This window comes from Corythoichthys intestinalis, chromosome 2, assembly GCF_030265065.1.
Source record: "Corythoichthys intestinalis isolate RoL2023-P3 chromosome 2, ASM3026506v1, whole genome shotgun sequence".
NCBI lineage: Eukaryota > Metazoa > Chordata > Actinopteri > Syngnathiformes > Syngnathidae > Corythoichthys > Corythoichthys intestinalis.
This window is the reverse complement of record NC_080396.1, coordinates 4,548,249-4,567,534: the sequence shown is the minus strand read 5'-3', so window position 1 is coordinate 4,567,534 and position 19,286 is coordinate 4,548,249. Positions and strand designations below refer to the sequence as shown.

Below are 19,286 nucleotides of genomic sequence, written 5' to 3'. Positions count from 1 at the left end.
TGACAAATAAAAATCTGAAAAGTGGGGCGTGCAATATTATTCGGCCCCCTTGCGTTAATACTTTGTAACGCCACCTTTTGCTCCAATTACAGCTGCAAGTCGCTTGGGGTATGTTTCTATCAGTTTTGCACATCGAGAGACTGACATTCTTGCCCGTTCTTCCTTGCAAAACAGCTCGAGCTCAGTGAGGTGGGATGGAGAGTGTTTGTGAACAGCAGTCTTCAGCTCTTTCCACAGATTCTCGATTGGATTCAGGTCTGGACTTTGACTTGGCCATTCTAACACCTGGATACGTTTATTTTTGAACCATTCCATTGTAGATTTGGCTTTATGTTTTGGATCATTGTCCTGTTGGAAGATAAATCTCCGTCCCAGTCTCAGGTCTTGTGCAGATACCAACAGGTTTTCTTACAGAATGTTCCTGTATTTGGCTGCATCCATCTTCCCGTCAATTTTAACCATCTTCCCTGTCCCTGCTGAAGAAAAGCAGGCCGAAACCATGATGCTGCCACCACCATGTTTGACAGTAGGGATGGTGTGTTCAGGGTGATGAGCTGTGTTGCTTTTACGCCAAACATATCGTTTTGCATTGTGGCCAAAAAGTTGAATTTTGGTTTCATCTGACCAGAGCACCTTCTTCCACATGTTTGGTGTGTCTCCCAGGTGGCTTGTGGCAAACTTTAAACCAGACTTTTTATGGATATCTTTGAGAAATGGCTTTCTTCTTGCCACTCTTCCATAAAGGCCAGATTTGTGCAGTGTACGACTGATTGTTGTCCGATGGACAGACTCTCCCACCTCAGCTGTAGATCTCTGCAGTTCATCCAGAGTGATCATGGGCCTCTTGGCTGCATCTCTGATCAGTTTTCTCCTTGTTTGAGAAGAAAGTTTGGAAGGATGGCCGGGTCTTGGTAGATTTGCAGTGGTCTGATGCTCCTTCCATTTCAATATGATGGCTTGCACAGTGCTCCTTGAGATGTTTAAAGCTTGGGAAATCTTTTTGTATCCAAATCCGGCTTTAAACTTCTCCACAACAGTATCTCGGACCTGCCTGGTGTGTTCCTTGGTTTTCATAATGCTCTCTGCACTTTAAACAGAACCCTGAGACTATCACAGAGCAGGTGCATTTATACGGAGACTTGATTACACACAGGTGGATTCTATTTATCATCATCGGTCATTTAGGACAACATTGGATCATTCAGAGATCCTCACTGAACTTCTGGAGTGAGTTTGCTGCACTGAAAGTAAAGGGGCCGAATAATATTGCACGCCCCACTTTTCAGTTTTTTATTTGTTAAAAAAGTTGAAATTATCCAATAAATGTTGTTCCACTTCACGATTGTGTCCCACTTGTTGTTGATTCTTGACAAAAAAATTAAATTTCATATCTTTATGTTTGAAGCCTGAAATGTGGCGAAAGGTTGCAAGATTCAAGGGGGCCGAATACTTTTGCAAGGCACTGTAGATATGGATGTAAAACAGTCTAGATTATTGGTTAAAACAAAAAAAAAAGAAACCTGCAGTTACCATTTATTTTACGTAAATATTGCAAACTACGAGGCTCGTCATTAAATGGTAAATGGTGTTATACTTGTATAGCGCTTTTCTAGGAAATTAGTGGCCGCCATGTGTAAACAAAGCTTTTTCCGTTGAAAATTCTTGTGAATAAATGCTTAAATCCCTTAATTGTTTATAGATATGGACGTAAAACAGTCTTGATTCTTGGTTAAAAAAAATAAATAAACGTGTTGTTACGTAAATACGTCGAAGTACGATGCTAGTCTGTCAGTCAATGTGGTGGCCGCCATATGTAAACAGAGCTTTGTCGGTGAAAATTCTCGTGAATCAATGCTTAAATCCCTGAATTCTTTATAGATATGGACATAAAACAGTCACGATTCTTGGTTAAAAGCAAAAAAAACGTGCAGTTAGCATTTACTTTAAGTAAATACTGCGAATTTTGAGGCTAGTCAGTAAGGAAATCAGCGGATGCCAAATGTAAACAAAGAGCATTTTCTGCTGAAAATTCTTGTGAATAAATGCTTAAATCCCTGAATTCTTTATCGATATGGACGTAAAACAGTATCGATTGTTGGTTAAAAGCAAAAAAAACAAACAAACAAAAAAACAAAAAAAACGTGCAGTTAGCATTGATTTTACCTAAGTATGTCAACGTATGATGCTCGTCTGTTACTCAAGGTGGGTGCCGTCATATGTAAACAAAGCTTTTCCGGTGAAAATTCTTGTGAATAAATGCTTAAATCCCTGAATTCTTAATCGATATGGACGTAAAACAGTATCGATTGTTGGTTAAAAGCAAAAAAAAAACGTGGAGTTGGCATTTATTTTACGTAAATATTGCAAACTATGAGGCTGGACATTAAGGAAATTAGCGGCCGCCATATGTAAACAAAGAGCTTTTTGCGTTGAAAATTCGTATAAATAAATGCTTAAATCCCTGAATTCTTTATAGATATGGACATAAAACAGTCTCGATTCTTGGTTAAAAGCAACAAAAAAAAAACGCGGAGTTAGCATTTATTTTACGTAAATATTGCAAACTATGAGGCTAGTGAGTAAGGAAATCAGCGGACGCCAAATGTAAACAAAGAGCAATTTCCACTGAAACTTCTTGTGAATAAATGCTTAAATCCCTGAATTCTTTATCGATATGGACGTAAAACAGTCTCGATTCTTGGTTAAAAGCAAAAAACAAAAAATGTGCAGTTAGCATTGATTTTATCTAAGTATTTCAACATATGATGCTAGTCTGTTAGTCAATGTGGTGGCCGCCATATGTAAACATTGCTTTTCCGTTGAAAATTCTTGTGAATAAATGCTTAAATCCCTGACTTCTTTATAGATATGGATGTAAAACAGTCTTGATTCTTGCTTAAAAGCAAAAAAAAAAAAATGTACAGTTAGCATTTATTTTGCGTAAATATTGCGAATTTTGAGGCTAGTCAGTAAGGAAATTAGCGGCCATCATATATAAACAAAGAGCTTTTTCCGTTGAAAATTCTTGTGAATAAATAATTAAATCCCTGAATACTTATAGATATGGATGTAAAACAGTCTCGATTGTTGTTTAAAAGCATAAAAAATGTGCAGTTAGCATTGATTTTACCTAAATATGTCAACGTATGATGCTAGTCTGTTAGTCAATGTGTTGGCCGCCATATGTAAACAGAGCTTTTCCGGTGAAAATTCTTGTGAATAAATGCTCAAATCCCTGAATTCTTTATAGAAATGGATGTAAAACAGTCTTGATTCTTGGTTAAAAGCAGAAAAACGTGCAGTTAGCATTTAGTTTGCGTAAAGATCTCGAAGTACGATGCTAGTCTGTCAGTCAATGTGGCGGCCACCATATGTAAAGAGAGCTTTTCCGGTGAAAATTCTTGTGAATAAATGCTTAAATCTCTGAATTCTTTATAGATACAGTATGGACGTAAAACAGTCTCGATTCTTGGTTAAAAGCAAAAAATAAACGTGCAGTTACGAAATACGTCGAAGTGCGATGCTAGTCTGTCAGTCAATGTGGCGGCCGCCATATGTAAACAGAGCTTTTCCGATGAAAATTCTTGTAAATAAATGCTTAAATCCCTGAATTTTTTATAGATATGGACGTAAAACAGTCTGGATTCTTTGTTAAAAGCATACAAACTGTGCAATTAGCATTTATTTGACGAAAATATGTCAAAGAATGATGCTAGTCTGTTAGACAACGTGGCGGCAGCCATAAAACAAACCGCTTTTTACATTGAAAATTTCTGTGAAAAAACGAAAAATATAATAATTACCTTGAATCCTTGAACAAATCACTCCAGAGACAAGTCCTCGTGTTTGTATGCGGTACAGCTTTTGTACTTTTTCAACCTAAATCCGGCGTCGGATCGCTGCATGTGTCGTTGCGACCGACTGCGAATAACTGAAGCGGATTGTGGGATAGCCCCCTACTTGAAGGCGTGGCGCAGTAAAGGTCGAATCTGACCAGTCAATATCATTATGAAGTCTATGGATCACTGAACTGCATCATTTAATCTTTTGGATCAAGTGTACCGATCAGAAAGAATCTTGTGTAAGAATTTTAAAACATAAAATCTATTTTTCTGCTGTGTAATAGTGGATAAAAATGTCAATAAATACCAATATTCTCAGGAAGTGAGCAAAATTGTCGCGTGTAGCCATTTTTAAATGCCGGAAATGTTTCAGCCAATCAAACGCGAGTATTTCAGATGACGGATACAGCCAAAATTTCCTAGGTTATTGCAGTGTTTGAAGGCAAATCGTCCCTTGTATAGTCGCTAATTTTGCTTGAACAAAAACGAGAAAAACGAGAATATTGTTGTATTTTGTCCTATTTGTAGGTTAGTCGATCTAGAGTGGTATGAAAAAGTATCTGAAGCTTTTGGAATTCCTCACATTTCTGCATAAAATCACCATCAAATGTGATCTTTGTCAAAATCACACAGATGAAAAAAACTGTCTGCTTTGATGAAAACCACCCAAACGGTTTTCATATTTTGCTGAAGATAGTATGCAAACTATGACAGAAAGGGGAAAAATAAGTAAGTGAACCATCACATTTAATATTTTGTGGGCCCCGTCTTTGGCAGCAATAACTTCAACCGGACGCTTCCTGTAGCTGCAGATAAGTCTGGCACATTGATCAGGACTAATCTTGGCCCATTCTTCTCTACAATACTGCTCTAGTTCTGTCAGATTCCTGAGATGTCTGGCATAAATCGCTGTCTTTAGGTCATGCCTCAGCATCTCAATGGGGTTCAAGTCTGGACTTTCACTTGGCCACCTAACCTGTTTTGTTCTTCTGAAACCATTCTGAAGTTGATTTTATTTCTGTATTTTGGATCATTGTCTTGTTGCACCATCCATCTGTCTAAAAGAAGACCTCTTTTTTTGGGGTCTATGATATGGCGGCCGCTGATTCCATACTGCCTAGCATCATAGCTCGCAAAATTCACGTAAAATAAATGCTAACTGCAGTTTTTTTTTTTTTTTTTTGCTTTTAATCAAAGAATTGAGATTGTTTTACCCTTATATGTATACAGAATTCAGGGATTTAAGCATTTATTCACAAGAATTGCACCGGAAAAGCGTGTACATATGGCGGCCGCCACATTGACTGACAGACTAGCATCGTAATTCGACATATTTACGTAAAAAATAAATGCTAATTGCACTTTTTTTTGCTTTTAACCAAGAATTGAGACTGTTTTATGTCTATATCTATAAAGAATTCAAGGAATTAAGCATGTATTCACAAGAATATCCAATGAAATAAGCTGTTTGCATATGGCGGCAGCTAATTTGCTTACTGACTAGCATCATAGTTCCTAATTTTTACGTAAAATAAATGCTAACTGCACGTTTTTTTTTTTGCTTTTAACCAAAGAATTGGGGCTTTTTTAATGTCCATATGTATACAGAATTCAGGGATTTAGGCCTTTTTTTCCACATGAATTTTCACCGGAAAAGCTCTGTTTACATATGGCGGCCGCCACATTGAGTAAATAAAATAAATGGTAACTGCACGTTTTTTTTTTGCTTTCAACCAAGAATCGAGATTGTTTTACGTCCATATCTATCAAGAATCCAGGGATTTAAGCATTTATTCACAAGAATTTCCAATGGAAAAAGCTCTTTGTTTGCATATAGCGGCAGCTAATTTGCTGACTAGCATCATCGTTCGCAATATTTACGTAAAATAAATGCTAACTGCACTTTTTTTTTTTGCTTTTAACCAAAGAATTGAGACTTTTTAAACGTCCATATCTATACTAAATTCAGGGATTTAGGCATTCATTCACAAGAATTTTCACCGGAAAAGCTCTGTTTACATATGGCGGCCACCACACTGACTGACAGACTAGCATCGTACTTCGACATATTTACGTAAAATAAATGCTAACTGCCCATTTTTTGTTGTTGTTGCTTTTAACCAAGAATCAAGACTGTTTTACATCCATACCTATAAAGAATTCAGGGATTTAAACATGTGTTCACAAGAATTTCCAATGGAAAAAGCTCTTTGTTTGCATATGGCGGCAGCTAATTTGCTTAATGACTAGCATCATAGTTCGCAATATTTACGTAAAATAAATGCTAACTGCACTTTTTTTTTTGCTTTTAACCAAAGAATTGAGACTTTTTTAACGTCCATATGTATACTGAATTCAGGGATTTAGGCATTCATTCACAAGAATTTTCACCAGAAAAGCCCTGTTTACATATGGCGCCCGCCACATTGACTGACAGACTAGCATTGTACTTCGACATATTTACGTAAAATAATGCTAACTGCACTTTTTTTTTTTTTTTTTTTTTTTGCTTTTAACCAAGAATCGAGACTGTTTTACGTCCATATCTATAAAGGATTCAGGGATTTAAACGTGTTCACAAGAATTTCCAATGGAAAAAGCTCTTTGTCTGCATATGGAGGCAGCTAATTTGCTTACTGACTGGCATCATAGTTCGCAATATTTACGTAAAGTAAATACTAACTGCATGTTTTTTTTTTGTTTTTAACCAAAGAATTGACACTGTTTTACGTCCATATGTATACAGTATTCAGGGATTTAAGCATTTATTCACAAGAATTTTCAACAGAAAAAGCTCTTTGTCGTACTAAGGGGGCCGCCACAGTGACCTAACTAGCAGCACATTTGACATATTATGTAAAATAAATGCTAAATGCCCGCTAGCTACATTCATGGACAGACTAACATTGTACTTTGACATATTTACGTGAAATAAATGCTAACTGCACGTTTTTTTTTTTTTTTTTTACCCTGTAGCCAAGAATCGAGACTGTTTTATGTCAATATCTATAAAGACTTCGGGGCTTTAAGCATTTATTCACAAGAATTTTCAACGGAAAAAGCTTTTTGTTTACATATGGCGGCCGCTAAACTGCCTACTGACAAGTGTCGTAGTTTGCAATATTTATGTAAAATCAATGCAAACAGCCTGTTTTTTGCTTTTAACCAAGACTAGAGACTGTTTTATATCCTTATCTATATAGAATTCAGGGATTTAAGCATTTATTCACAAGAATTTCCAATGGAAAAAGCTCTTTGTTTGCATATGGTGGCAGCTAATTTGCTTACTGACAAGCATCATAGTTCGCAATATTTACGTAAAATAAATGCTAACTGCACGTTTTTTTTGTGTGCTTTTAACCAAAGAATTGAGACTTTTTTTATGTCCATTTGTATACAGAATTCAGGGATTTAGGCATTTATTCACAAGAATTTTCACCGGAAAAGCTTTTTACATATGGCGGCCGCCACATTGACTGACAGACTAGCATTGTACTTCGACATATTCACGTAAAATAATGCTAACGGCACTTTTTTTTTTTTTTTTTTTGCTTTTAACCAAGAATCCATATCTGCAAAGAATTCAGGAATTTAAGCATTTATTCACAAGAATTTCCAATGAAAAAAGCTCTTTGTCCATGTCCCATCAATACATTATGAATTCTTATTTTTAGCTATTATCAGCAAATAGTTTTGAGCGTGGAATTTTCATCACGTCCGTAAAGACTGACGGTCTACACCTGTCCTCGGTTTCGGCTCGGAAAAGAACGGCAGACTGTTTTCCCAGATTTCATGTGCTTTTTTTTGGTTTATTTTTCTATCCTTTCACTCATAGTTGAATTCATCGTATTTGCGACACAAGACTTCGGCATCGGTCACATAACAGGACAGTTGAATTCCATGTCGGTCGATTGAAAGGGAAATGGGCAAAAGTGGCTTTCCAAGGCCCCGAACAAAATCAGAATGAAAAGAGTACAACCACATGTGTGTTTTCAATAAATAGAAAAAACAAAATGTTAAAGCACTATATGTTGAGGAAGGCAGGGTGAGGGAGGCCACTCATTATATTCATGAGGAAAGACTACAGTTATTTTCAGATCAACACACACATACTCCCACACACACGATCACAATGTTGTTAAGTCAAACGACGTCGAATGTGAAACTGTTTTTGCTCCTAAATTAAGCATGGTACAAAGGAAAACAGAACTTAGCATTGAGCTATATTTGTGTGTGTGTGTGGATCGCAACAAGCAAAATAACATTATTATTGAACATCTTTCACCTTTTCAAGGACAGCTGTTTAAAAGTTGAAACGTTTGACCTTTAACCTTTAATAGCGCCGGTGACAAAAAAAATAAAAATAAAAAATTAACATTTATGTTAAAATGGTGAATCATTATTATGTTTTCTTGTATTAAATCTATTTTGTATTCATTTATAAATTAATTTAAGGTTAATAGAAACTAAATTAACAATAGAAAATGGCTGGGAAAATTGAGATGGTAGTTTTGCTCTGATGGTTAGCGATTGGGTAACTTCCTGTTGATTCTGAGGCATTTCGGGGTCACTCCCTGTTGATATTAGGTCACTTCCTGTTGATTTGGGGGCCTTTGAGGGGCACTTCCTGTTGATATCAGTCACTTCCTGTTGATTTGGGGGCATATCAGGGTCACTTCCTCTTGATTTGGGGGCATTTCACGGTAACTTCCTGTTTATTTGGGGGCGATTAGGGTCACTTCCTGTTGATAACGGGTCACTTCCTATTGATATGGGGTCCAATTTCGGGTCACTTCCTCTTGATTTGGAGGCATTTCGGGGTCACTTTCTATTGATATCGGGTCACTTCCTGTTGATTTGGGGGCATTTCGAGGTCTATTCCTGTTGATATCCAGTCACTTCCTATTTATTTGGGAGCAATTTTGGGTCACTTCCTGTTGATATCAGGTAACTTCCTCTTGATTTGGTGGCAATTTTGGGTCACTTCCTTTTGACATTCGGTCACTTCCTCTTGATTTGGAGGCACTTCAGGGTCACTTCCTGTTGATTTGGGAGCATTTCGGATTCACTTCCTGTTGATATCGGTTCACTTTCTGTTGATTTGGGAGCCTTTTGGGGTCACTTCCTGTTGAGTTGGGGGTATGTCAGGGTCACTTCCTGTTGATATCTGGTCACTTCCTGTTGAGTTGGGGGGCATTTCAGGGTCACTTCCTGTTGATTTGGGGGCATTTAGTGTCATTTCTTGTTGATTTGGGGGCATTTAGTGTCTCTTCCTCTTGATATTAGGTCACTTCCTTTTAATTTGGAGGAATTTCGGGGTCACTTCCTCTTGATATCGGTTCACTTCCTCTTGATTTGGGGGCATTTCGGGGTCACTTCCTGTTGATATTAGGTGACTTCCTCTTGATTTGGAGGCATTTCGGGGTCATTTCCATTTGAAATCAGGTCATTAACTGTTCATCCTCTAGTCCGGAAAATACGGTACTTTACATGACAGTGACAATTAATACATTCGGCAGGAGGATTTAACCATGACTAAACCTGTTTTGCTTGGTCAGACTAGGGACAAATTCATGCTTTTAAGCTTCTTTGTCAAGCCACCACCAATCACATCCGATGCCTACAGTCGAAACCAATCCCGAAAAGGCAGACTACCCAATTGTAATTATGGCCTAGCTAACTCGTTGGCTGTCACTGATGGCCATATACTGTACATCCAGTCCATTTTGACCATTCATGATCAAGACCGGCAGTCAAAACGGATTGGCCATCTACTAGTCCTTCTCAAAAAAAAAAAGCCTATTGTGATAAAGTTCATTATTTTGTGTAATGTACTGATAAACATTACTTTCATATATTTTAGATTCATTACACACAACTGAAGTAGTTGAAGCCTTTTATTGTTTTAATATTGATGATTTGGGCAAAAAAAAGTCAAGAAAACCCAAAAATCCTTGTCTAAAAGAATTTGCATATTTCATCCGACCAAACAAAAAAGTGTTTTTTTAAAACAAAAAAAGTCAACCTTTATTTATCAGCTATGCACTCAATACTTGGTCGGGAGTCTCTATGGGGTTCAGGTCAGGAGAGTTGGCAGGCCAATTGGGCACAGTAATGCCATGGTCAGTAAACTATTTACCAGTGGTTTTGGCACTGTGAGCAGGTGCCAAGTGGTGCTGAAAAATGAAATCTTCATCTCCATGAAGCTTTTCAGCAGATGGAAGCATGAAGTGCTCCAAAATCTCCTGATAGCTAGCTGCATTGACCCTGCCCTTGATCAAAATCAGTAGACCAACACCAGCACCCCAGAGCATCACTGACTGTGGGTACTTGACACTGGACTTCAGGCATTTTGGCATTTCCTTCTCCCCAGTCTTCCTCCAAACTCTGGCACCTTGATTTCTGAATGACATGCAAAATTTGCTTTCATCTGAAAAAAGCACTTTGGACCACTGAGCAACAGTCCAGTGCTGCCCAGGTCAGGCGCTTCTGCCGCTGTTTCAGGTTCAAAAGTAGCTTGACCTGGGGAATGCGGCACCTGTAGCCCTCTTTCAGCTCACGCCTGTGCACGGTGGCTCTGGATGTTTTTACTCCAGACTCAGTCCACTGTTTCTGCAGGTCTGGAATCAGCCCTTCTCCACAATCTTTCTCAGGGTGCGGTCACCTCTTCTGGTTGTGCAGCGTTTCCTGCAACACTTTTTCCATTCTACTGAGTACTGCCTTAGTACAGCACTCTGGGAACAGCCTAGTCGCTCAGAAATTTCTTTCTTTGTCTTAGCCTCTTGCTTGACGGTGTCAACGATGGCCTTCTGGATAGCAGTCAGGTCGGCAGTCTTGTCCATGGTTGCGGTTTTGAGTAATGAACCAGGCTGGGAGTTTTTAAAAGTCTCAGGAATCTTTCGCATGGGTTTTGAGTTAATTCGTTGATTCAGATTATTAGGTCAGTAGCTTCTTTAGAGTACCTTTTAGTGATCCACCATTTTTTGTTTTTTCTTGACTTTTTTGCCAAAATCATCAATATTAAAACAATAAAAGGCTTGAACTACTTCAGTTGTGTGTAATGAATCTAAAATATATCAAAGTCTAATGTTTATCTGTACATTACAGAAAAATAATGTACTTGATCACAATATGCTAATTTTTTGAGAAGGACCAGTATTGCCGTCAGTGGCACTAATACATAATCATTCACTTCCAGTTCAAACAAATTTGATGTCAATGGCAGTCAATAAGCGAAATACCTGAAAATATCATCGTGACATTGCGACAATAAAACACGGAATCACCGAAAGCCAGATTGTTTATGAGCCTAATGATGAGTAATCACAATGTTTGGAAGCAAATACTGATGATATTGAAATGACAAAGGACATACATAAATAGTCAAAGCCTTCTTCAAATTGGCGCTTTGTGTATCAGCCGATGTTTTACGTTTTGCATGGACAAAATTCCCAGCATTCGAATTTAAAATTACGATCGGTTTTCATGGCTCATAACAAATTATTTTGACATGCGCAGATTGACCAAATCGACCGGAAATAGTAGTAGAAGAAGCTGTAGCGATTTCAACAAAACATCAACGAAACATCGCTCTGTCAATGTCTACTTTAAACATTAGCGTTATTTCGTGTGTTTTTAACATTTTTCTACAATTGTAAAATCTTTTAATATCGCAAACCAACATATTTGTCGGTTTCTTGCGAAATTTTTGGAGGAGTGGCGACACATTTATTCGGATTAAAAGCCTCATCGGAATAAAAATACTTCATGGTGACACCCCATTCGGAATATTCTGTCGATTTTATAATCGTCGCAAATGAAAACGAAATCTCGAGACTAACATTCTTGACTAGTGCTGCAACGATTGATCGGTTAACTCGAGTGGTTCATTTAATTCGAGTGGCGTCGTAATGGTTTGTTTTGAAAGTGTTTGCATTAGTTTTATTGATTCGGGTGGATACACTGCCTTTAGTGGCAACAGTGAATATGACATAAGTCATCTAACATGGGCTGGATCCAGCTGCTCCCTGTTAAAACCAACATAAGGATTAAGTAAGTTTTTGTTTGAGCTAATATGATCGTTTAAGCATTTGTACTTTATTTCAGAGGTATATTTAGCAGTTTTTGTTTTGTCGGAATATGTGTTTGGATGATTTGTTAAGAGCATTGTAAAAAAAAAAAAAAAAAAAAGCATTTAATAGCATTTAAGCTAGCAGATTTTTGCTATGCAAGTTAACATAGCATTTGTGGTATTTCAGGAAGCTAGGAGGAGCAACGCAAGTGAAAGAATCAGCGGGCGAAAAAATTGTATACGAGACGAACGCGTTACAGGAGATATTGAAAGATGTTGCATTTGCTGAAAGACCGGGAATGATACGCAAAATAACGCTAATGTTTCGAGTAAAAATGGACGTAGGGATGCTTTGTTGACACGGATGTCGCCAAGGCTTCTTCTTCTATGACTATTTCCAGTATACAGTGATACCTTGAGATACGAAAGCTCCGGTACACGAAAAATTTATTTTATGAAACGTTTCCATAAGCTTTTTTTCGATTCATATTATGAAAAATTATGCATAAACCAAAAGATAATACGTGCTGTAATAGCGAGGTAGTCCCCGGGTTACGAACAAGTTCCGTTCCTACGCTAGCGACATAAACCGAATTGCCGCGTAAGTCGGAATTAACCCTTTAAGTACCCCAAAATAACTATCCAAAAAGTCCAACAGTGTTTTATTTTGTTTAATAATGGAGGATACGTTGCCCTCTGGTGGTAGCGCTGGGTCTGCCTGGACTGTCGCCTTATGACTAAGACTCTCATCTGACATGGATAAAGAACAGCTGCGCTTTGGTTTGGCCAAAATCAAGCTGTACGTTGTCTCAGCTAATATATGTTTGTGTATGCACTTGTAATTAAGTTTACAGCTACAGTTTGTGGAGTTACGTGTCAGTGATTTGCTATGAGAATTATAAATACGTTAGCATTCGTAGCATTTAAGCTAGCGAACTTTTGTTAGGTAAATTAGGCTAATTGAATCTACTAAATTTAGGTATTGATCAGGCTAGATTTGAACACCAATTGTTTTGCGTCCAGTGTTTTATTGTTAAAATGCGTGCCGTTTCTCACATAAGTGTACATATGTGTGTTCCAGCTTTAGAAACGTGAGGGAAGTAAATGGCTTGAAAAAGAACAATTCCCTTGTTTGCTGTCATGCTGAATAACTTTACGTTTAGTGAGGACAGAACACGTCATATTAATAAAGTAAAGTAAAAAAATAAGATTCCGTGAGGTACAAAAAGGTACTGTTTATGCGACTGAAGAAACAAAGAACGACTGGAGACAAAATGGCGGACGAGACTACGGCGTCATAAAGTCGAAATCGCGTGAATCCAGTACGTCGTAACCATGGTGCTACCTGTACGTTTGACTATAAATGTACACAAAAGAAATATACACACAACAATACTCATGTATATGAAACAAAAGAACAATAGAACTTACAAACAGTGAGATGAAATAGCTAGCAAGCAATGGCTGCCGAAGTTAGCTCGTCTTTTAGCGCTCCGTGTTTGCTATGAGCTTGAGTAGTCATTAAAGAGCGTCAATTATTTTTTTGTTATAAAACATTTAAAAATGACTAAAATTTGACTAAAACACATAAGGACTTTTGTCCAAAAGACAAAAATTAAAAGGGGTACCAAAAACAACACTGCGCTAAAGTGCGTCCGATCATAATTTTAACCCGAACACTGATCGGATCAAAGACATTTTGTCCATGTAAACGTAGCCATGTGTTTTCACGCGCGCCCTTGGATTATAAATCGTTGTAAACCATCCTACTCGTTCGGAATAGAATCTCGGAATATTCCGACAGGTGCGTGTACATGAAGCATTTTTATTCCGGTCAGGTTTTTAATTTGAATATTATATCCAATGTTAGTTTGTAATACAACTTGACAGCAATGGAGATAACATGCAAAATGCCCACTGACGCGAGCTGTTAACAAAATTGACTGCCGACCACAGAACGTCGTGTCTTACGCGCCTGTCCGTTTTCCGTCGAAGATGTGAGGAGCCAGGAAATTGAACACACAGCACAAAAAAATGCAACAAAACCAGCACAAGTGCTTGCTAGCATACAGCTAGCATTTTGTTTTTTTTTCACAGGGGAGTGACAAAGAGCCACTAAAAGTTGGCATGGCAAAGTTAGCACACGGAAGCCATTTACACGATATGCACGATGTTGGGCCCCGGGTAAAATACTACCGCACGTGTCTAACACGCGTGTACGTGAGCCTTCCGGAAGATTCTAAGCTAAGATGTTAGCCGGCGTGAGCCAAAAGATAGTTGAGAAGGAAGCAAATGCTTAAAAAGCGGCTCTAGTGACAATAGTTAAGACAGGATTATAGTTTCTACAAACGAATGAAAGATCGTATCGGTCCTGTTTTTCGGTGACTGTAGCGCGTGCATGTTTGTGTACGTGGCGGCCGGGCGGGCGCACGTCTCTCACTGTTCGTCCTCCCCGAACACGTCGTTTTGTTTGCGCTTCATGTTCTCAAAGTCAAAGTCGCTGCCGGTCATACGCTTGTAGATGTCCTTGATATCGTTGCAGGTGGTCTCGAAGTGAGTGGTGGCGTCGTAGGAGCTGGAGGCGAAGATCTGACGAGAAAAAGAAGAGCAGGAATGATACAAACGATGCGAGAATCAGGTCATCGCGGGAAAACAGGATATTGCAGGGATGTCCAAACTTCTTTCTCTGATGGCTGCTTTCAGAAAAATGGAAGTCAACTTGAAATTTTTCCACTTTCATTTAACATGATAACATACAGTTGTTAGGTTTTTGTGTTGGTTTTCTCCTAGTGTGACTTGTCCCTGTGATTGCCCATTGATTTCACCTGTTGTGCCTCCAAGTGTATCCTCCAACCTGCATCCTCCTGTGCTCACCTGTTCCTCGTTGTGTCGTTACTCCTTGTCTGTGTGTGTGTGTGTGTATATAAGCTCCCAATTTCTTTTCACTCCTTGTTGCATCATTGTCTACGTCAACGTCACTTTCAAGTCCTGTCCAAGCCCTCGTGTACCAGTCCCTCCGTTTAAGTAAGTTTTGATTTGAACATTGCCTTTTTGATCACCAGTCCTTTTGGTTGTACTTTGCGCTTTTGGTTAGTTATTATTAAAACGTTTTTTCAGTTCATCGCCACCTGATTGCTGCTTTTTGTTTCCCTGCTATTGGATCCACACCACCTGCCTTCCCGCGTTTCCCTGACAACAGTATATTGTAATATTGTACATTACTAATGCAAAGAAAGAAAGAAAAATATAGGACTAAGAGAATGAAGTCAAAATATGACAAGAAAAAAAGTCATATTTCTAATTAAGTTTATAGCTACACTCTGTGAAGTTACGTGTGAGCAATTTACCATGAGAATTGTAAATATGTTAGCATTCATAGCATCTAAGCTAGCGGACTTTTGTTAGGCAAATTAGACTACCGTAATTTCCGGACTATAAGCCGCTACTTTTTTAGTTTATTTTAAATCCTGCGGCTTATAGTCCAGTGTGGCTTATTTGTTGATTTATTTGGGTTAATTTGCAACACATGCCTTCTAGCATGCATTGCAGCACTACAGATGTAAGTAGCAATTAAAATTCATGTTCTGTGCTAATTATTTATTCATTTACTGTTCCAGTTTCATTATTTGCGTTTTATGGTATTTGGTAACACTTTATTTGACAGCGGTCAGTCATAAGACCGTCATAGTTAGGACATGAGACTATCATGGGCATTACTGAATGCTTATGACAGATGTCATTAAGTGTCATCCAGCAAATTTATGTTACCAACTCCATTTATGTCCAGCTTGGATCTTTTACATCCATTCAAAGTGAGATAATTTGCCTAATAAAACTAAATGGTAACTGTTATAAGCATTTCTTAATGCTCATGACAGTGTCATGTCATAATTATGTCTAATTGTCTAATGACAGTCTTATGGCACCACTGTCAAATAAAGTGTTACCAAATACCATAACTAGCAATTAATTAAACAACAGGAACAGTAATTGAAAAATAATAAGTACAGAACATTTAAGAACGTATTTTGATTGTTATTTACATCTGTAGCGCTGCATTGCATGCTAGGAGGCATGTTGGACAACAACAGTGTTGACAGCTGGTGGCATAAAAGATTCAATGTCTCCCCCAAGGGCGCAGTGATGGCCAAATGAAGCTTCTTGAAGCAATGAAACTTTGCAGCCAATTGGTTCAAAGCTTCACGGTGGTTCATTTGGTCTTCTGACCGTCGTATGATGCTGCTATCTAATGAAGTGTTACCAGTTATTATCTTTTTGTGTAAATATCCCATTATACAGTGAGGACAGCTGTGGCTTATAGTCCAGTGCGGCTTATCTGTGAACAAATGCCGTTTTCCTGTCACGTTAGGTGGGTGGCAGCTTATAATCAGGTGCGCCTTATAGTGCGAAAATCAGACTAATTGAATCTACTAAATTTACATATTGTTCAGACTAGATGGACAACACCAATAGCGTATCGCGCGAATGCTATTTTTAGACCGTGACATCACCACCGTAAACCGGAAGTGGGTCACCATAGAAGCGCCCTCGCATACAACCCATGTTAGTACTGCTTGTTTTCTACCGGTAATCTTTCAAAAAAGAACATGCCGAGTAAACACTGCTGCTATGGAACTTGTAGATACGATTCTAGCCATTATGACATAAGAAGGAAGTTTTCTTCATACGTTTCCTGAAGCCAAAAACTCAGAGGAAATAATGTGAACAATGGATCAACTTGTGCGGACGTCCAAAAGACCAGTTTAACGCTAGCAAGGTGAAGCCATTCACCTTCACAAGCCTGACGACAGGAAGGGGGCAACCGGGTATGTTCTCCCGGGCCTCAGGACCATAGGGGCCCCTGAATGACCCTTAATTGATTTTAACTTTACATTCACATATTTCTTTTTTATTTAAATCATTGAATGATTAAATATTATGTTCTACTCGATGTACAATTAAAAACTTTTTTTTTTTGCAGTCGAAAAAATCTAGGCGCATCACTGTTTGAGGGCTTGATAACCCCAGAGATGTGGAGGGGGCAGGCACAGGATGTTTAGTTATACTGTTTTGTTGCTTTTCAGGCAGACATAGCACTCCCAGTTGTATTGCATTGTAGCCTACATGGGACAATAGATGGAAATTGTTTATATTGTGTCACATCACAATACTCAATACAATACAAAATTCAACTGTCCGTCTCAAATTAAATAATTTGAAAATTTACACTGTCATTGCTTGCAAAGCGTTAAAAGTACTGCGTATGTTGACGTGACAAGCCTGTGGCAGGGTGTGGGGGCCCTATAATGGTCTCTTGTCCCCGGGCTCCTGCAAGTCTGTTGACAGCCCTGCACCTTCATATGCAGTAAACATTTTGTTGGGGGCCATGGTCCTACAGATCGACAATTCTGATGCAGTGCCTGCCCGAAGACGTAAGCCATTTCGATATTTTTTAGCGTGGCGTTTTGCCGTGCTGCTTCTGTCTGACATCGAATCACCTGAAAAAAATTAAAATGGTATCTGACTCCCACAGTTGTTACAACTTTAGTATTTGGGAAGTGTAAAGAAATTATAGAAGATTTGTTATAAATTAAAAAATGAGTAGCATTTGCGACCGCTACTCAAAAATAGCAATGTAAATTACCCCCAAGAACAGTCAGAGATGTAAGACAACAAGAGGATATAATATATGAGAAAGAAAGGGCATATGTTGGTAAAGGATAGAATGTTGAAACAGGAGAATGTCATTGTCAGTGGCGTAAGGCAATGCACACTAGAAAAAGGTGTCGATAAAAAAAGCTACCTGTGGATCAGGTCGGCTCTTTTTCAGCCCTCGGCACTCAAGCCATCTCTATATCTGAACATCTGTATATTCTTCCACTTCTTTACCAGTGAATTTGGCACCAGAGACATCATTTTCGGACAGAATTGTTAGGTGTAGTTCAGTAAACATCTCATTCTTACACTATTTACATGCATTTAGCATGAGGGACAAACGCGAGCTCGACCCACCTAGCAACAGTTGCTAACGTCATGAATATTAATGAGCAAAAGTGATCTGCTACGTGCAGTATGCCATTGTTTTGTGTCAAGTGTATAATTGTTAAAATGCGTGGTGTTTAAAACATATTCGTGTTACAGCTTTACAAATGGTCAAAGTGAAGGAAGTAAAAAGCTTCAAAAAGCACAATTGCCTTGTTTGCTGTCTGTCAAGCTGAACTTCACATTTAGTAAGGTTGAGAACACATCATATTAAAAAAATAAAGTACAAAATAAGATACTGTCAGGTACAAGAAGGTACTGTTTAGTGACCAAAAATGAAAAACCAAAACGACAGACAAAATGGCAGACAAGACCTCATCGCCGTAAAGTGGAAATCACCGAAGTCGGGTACATCGTAACACGGGGACTACCTGTAATAAAATTCTACTGTTTCTACATGGATTTTAAAGTTGTCAGGTTTTGACACCCGAGCTAAAGGAGAGGCACTGTTTAAGTGAATAGCTCCATCTAGTGTTAAAACTGAGAAGTGCAACAACGTAGGCTGAACTCAAGCTTCCTGTGCGGACCATATTCAATAATGTACTGTATTTATTATTTACTGCGTAGACCGTAGTTTGGACATTCCTGCTATATCGGATTAAACATGCTAACGCTAGCGCCACCCAGAGGACAAATGGAAAGTGACTGGAACGCATTTACTGTTTCATGAGAATGTGAGAATACAATACAGCTGTTAAAATCAATGTACTACTACTCACTACTTTACTCATGTTTTTTTTTTTTTTTTTAATTAAAATGACCACAGTATTGATCTCACCTGGCTCTCTGTACCGTCATCAGTTGGCTCGTAGAGATCGCTGATCGCCACAAACCTGTAATGAACAAATTCCTCTGTTTAAACCTTTCAGGGGCAGTGGACATATATTCAAAAGTTATTATTAGCTTAACTCATTCCCAGCCAGCCCAGGTCATGGAGTATGTGTTGTGGAAGTTCGTAAAAGAGGGAAATTGCGGTTGAAAGCAGGTTGATGCCAATAGAGGTCCAATCCAGTTCGACTGGGATGGGCTAGAAGCGACTAATTGATTGCTTCCAGGCCCTCACAGTGAAAAAGGATTGAACATCTAACGGCATCAATGGCAACCAATGAGTTAAGCTAGGACATGAGGAATGAATCACTGTCTTTTGGTCATGCCACATTATTAGGGCTGTCAAACGATTAAAATTTTTAATCGAGTTAATTACAGCTTCAAAATTATTAATCGCAATTCAAACCATCGATAAAATATGCCATATTTTTCTGTAAATTATTGTTGGAATGGAAAGATAAGACACAAGACGGATATATACATTCATCATACGGTATATAAGT

At 38.4% G+C, this 19,286-nt stretch overlaps 1 protein-coding gene across 1 annotated transcript in view; it reads right to left on the bottom strand.

Moving 5' to 3' along the window:
• Positions 1-7,630: 7,630 nt before the first annotated feature.
• Positions 7,631-19,286, bottom strand: part of LOC130910364 (rab GDP dissociation inhibitor alpha) — a 48,379-nt gene continuing 36,723 nt past the window's right edge. The window contains exons 10-11 of the mRNA XM_057827586.1: positions 18,734-18,788; positions 7,631-14,502 (exon numbers count right to left, since the gene is read on the bottom strand). Coding sequence (XP_057683569.1) covers positions 14,350-14,502; positions 18,734-18,788 — 208 coding nt within the window. The 3' untranslated portion in view covers positions 7,631-14,349. The remainder of the gene's footprint in view (positions 14,503-18,733; positions 18,789-19,286) is intronic.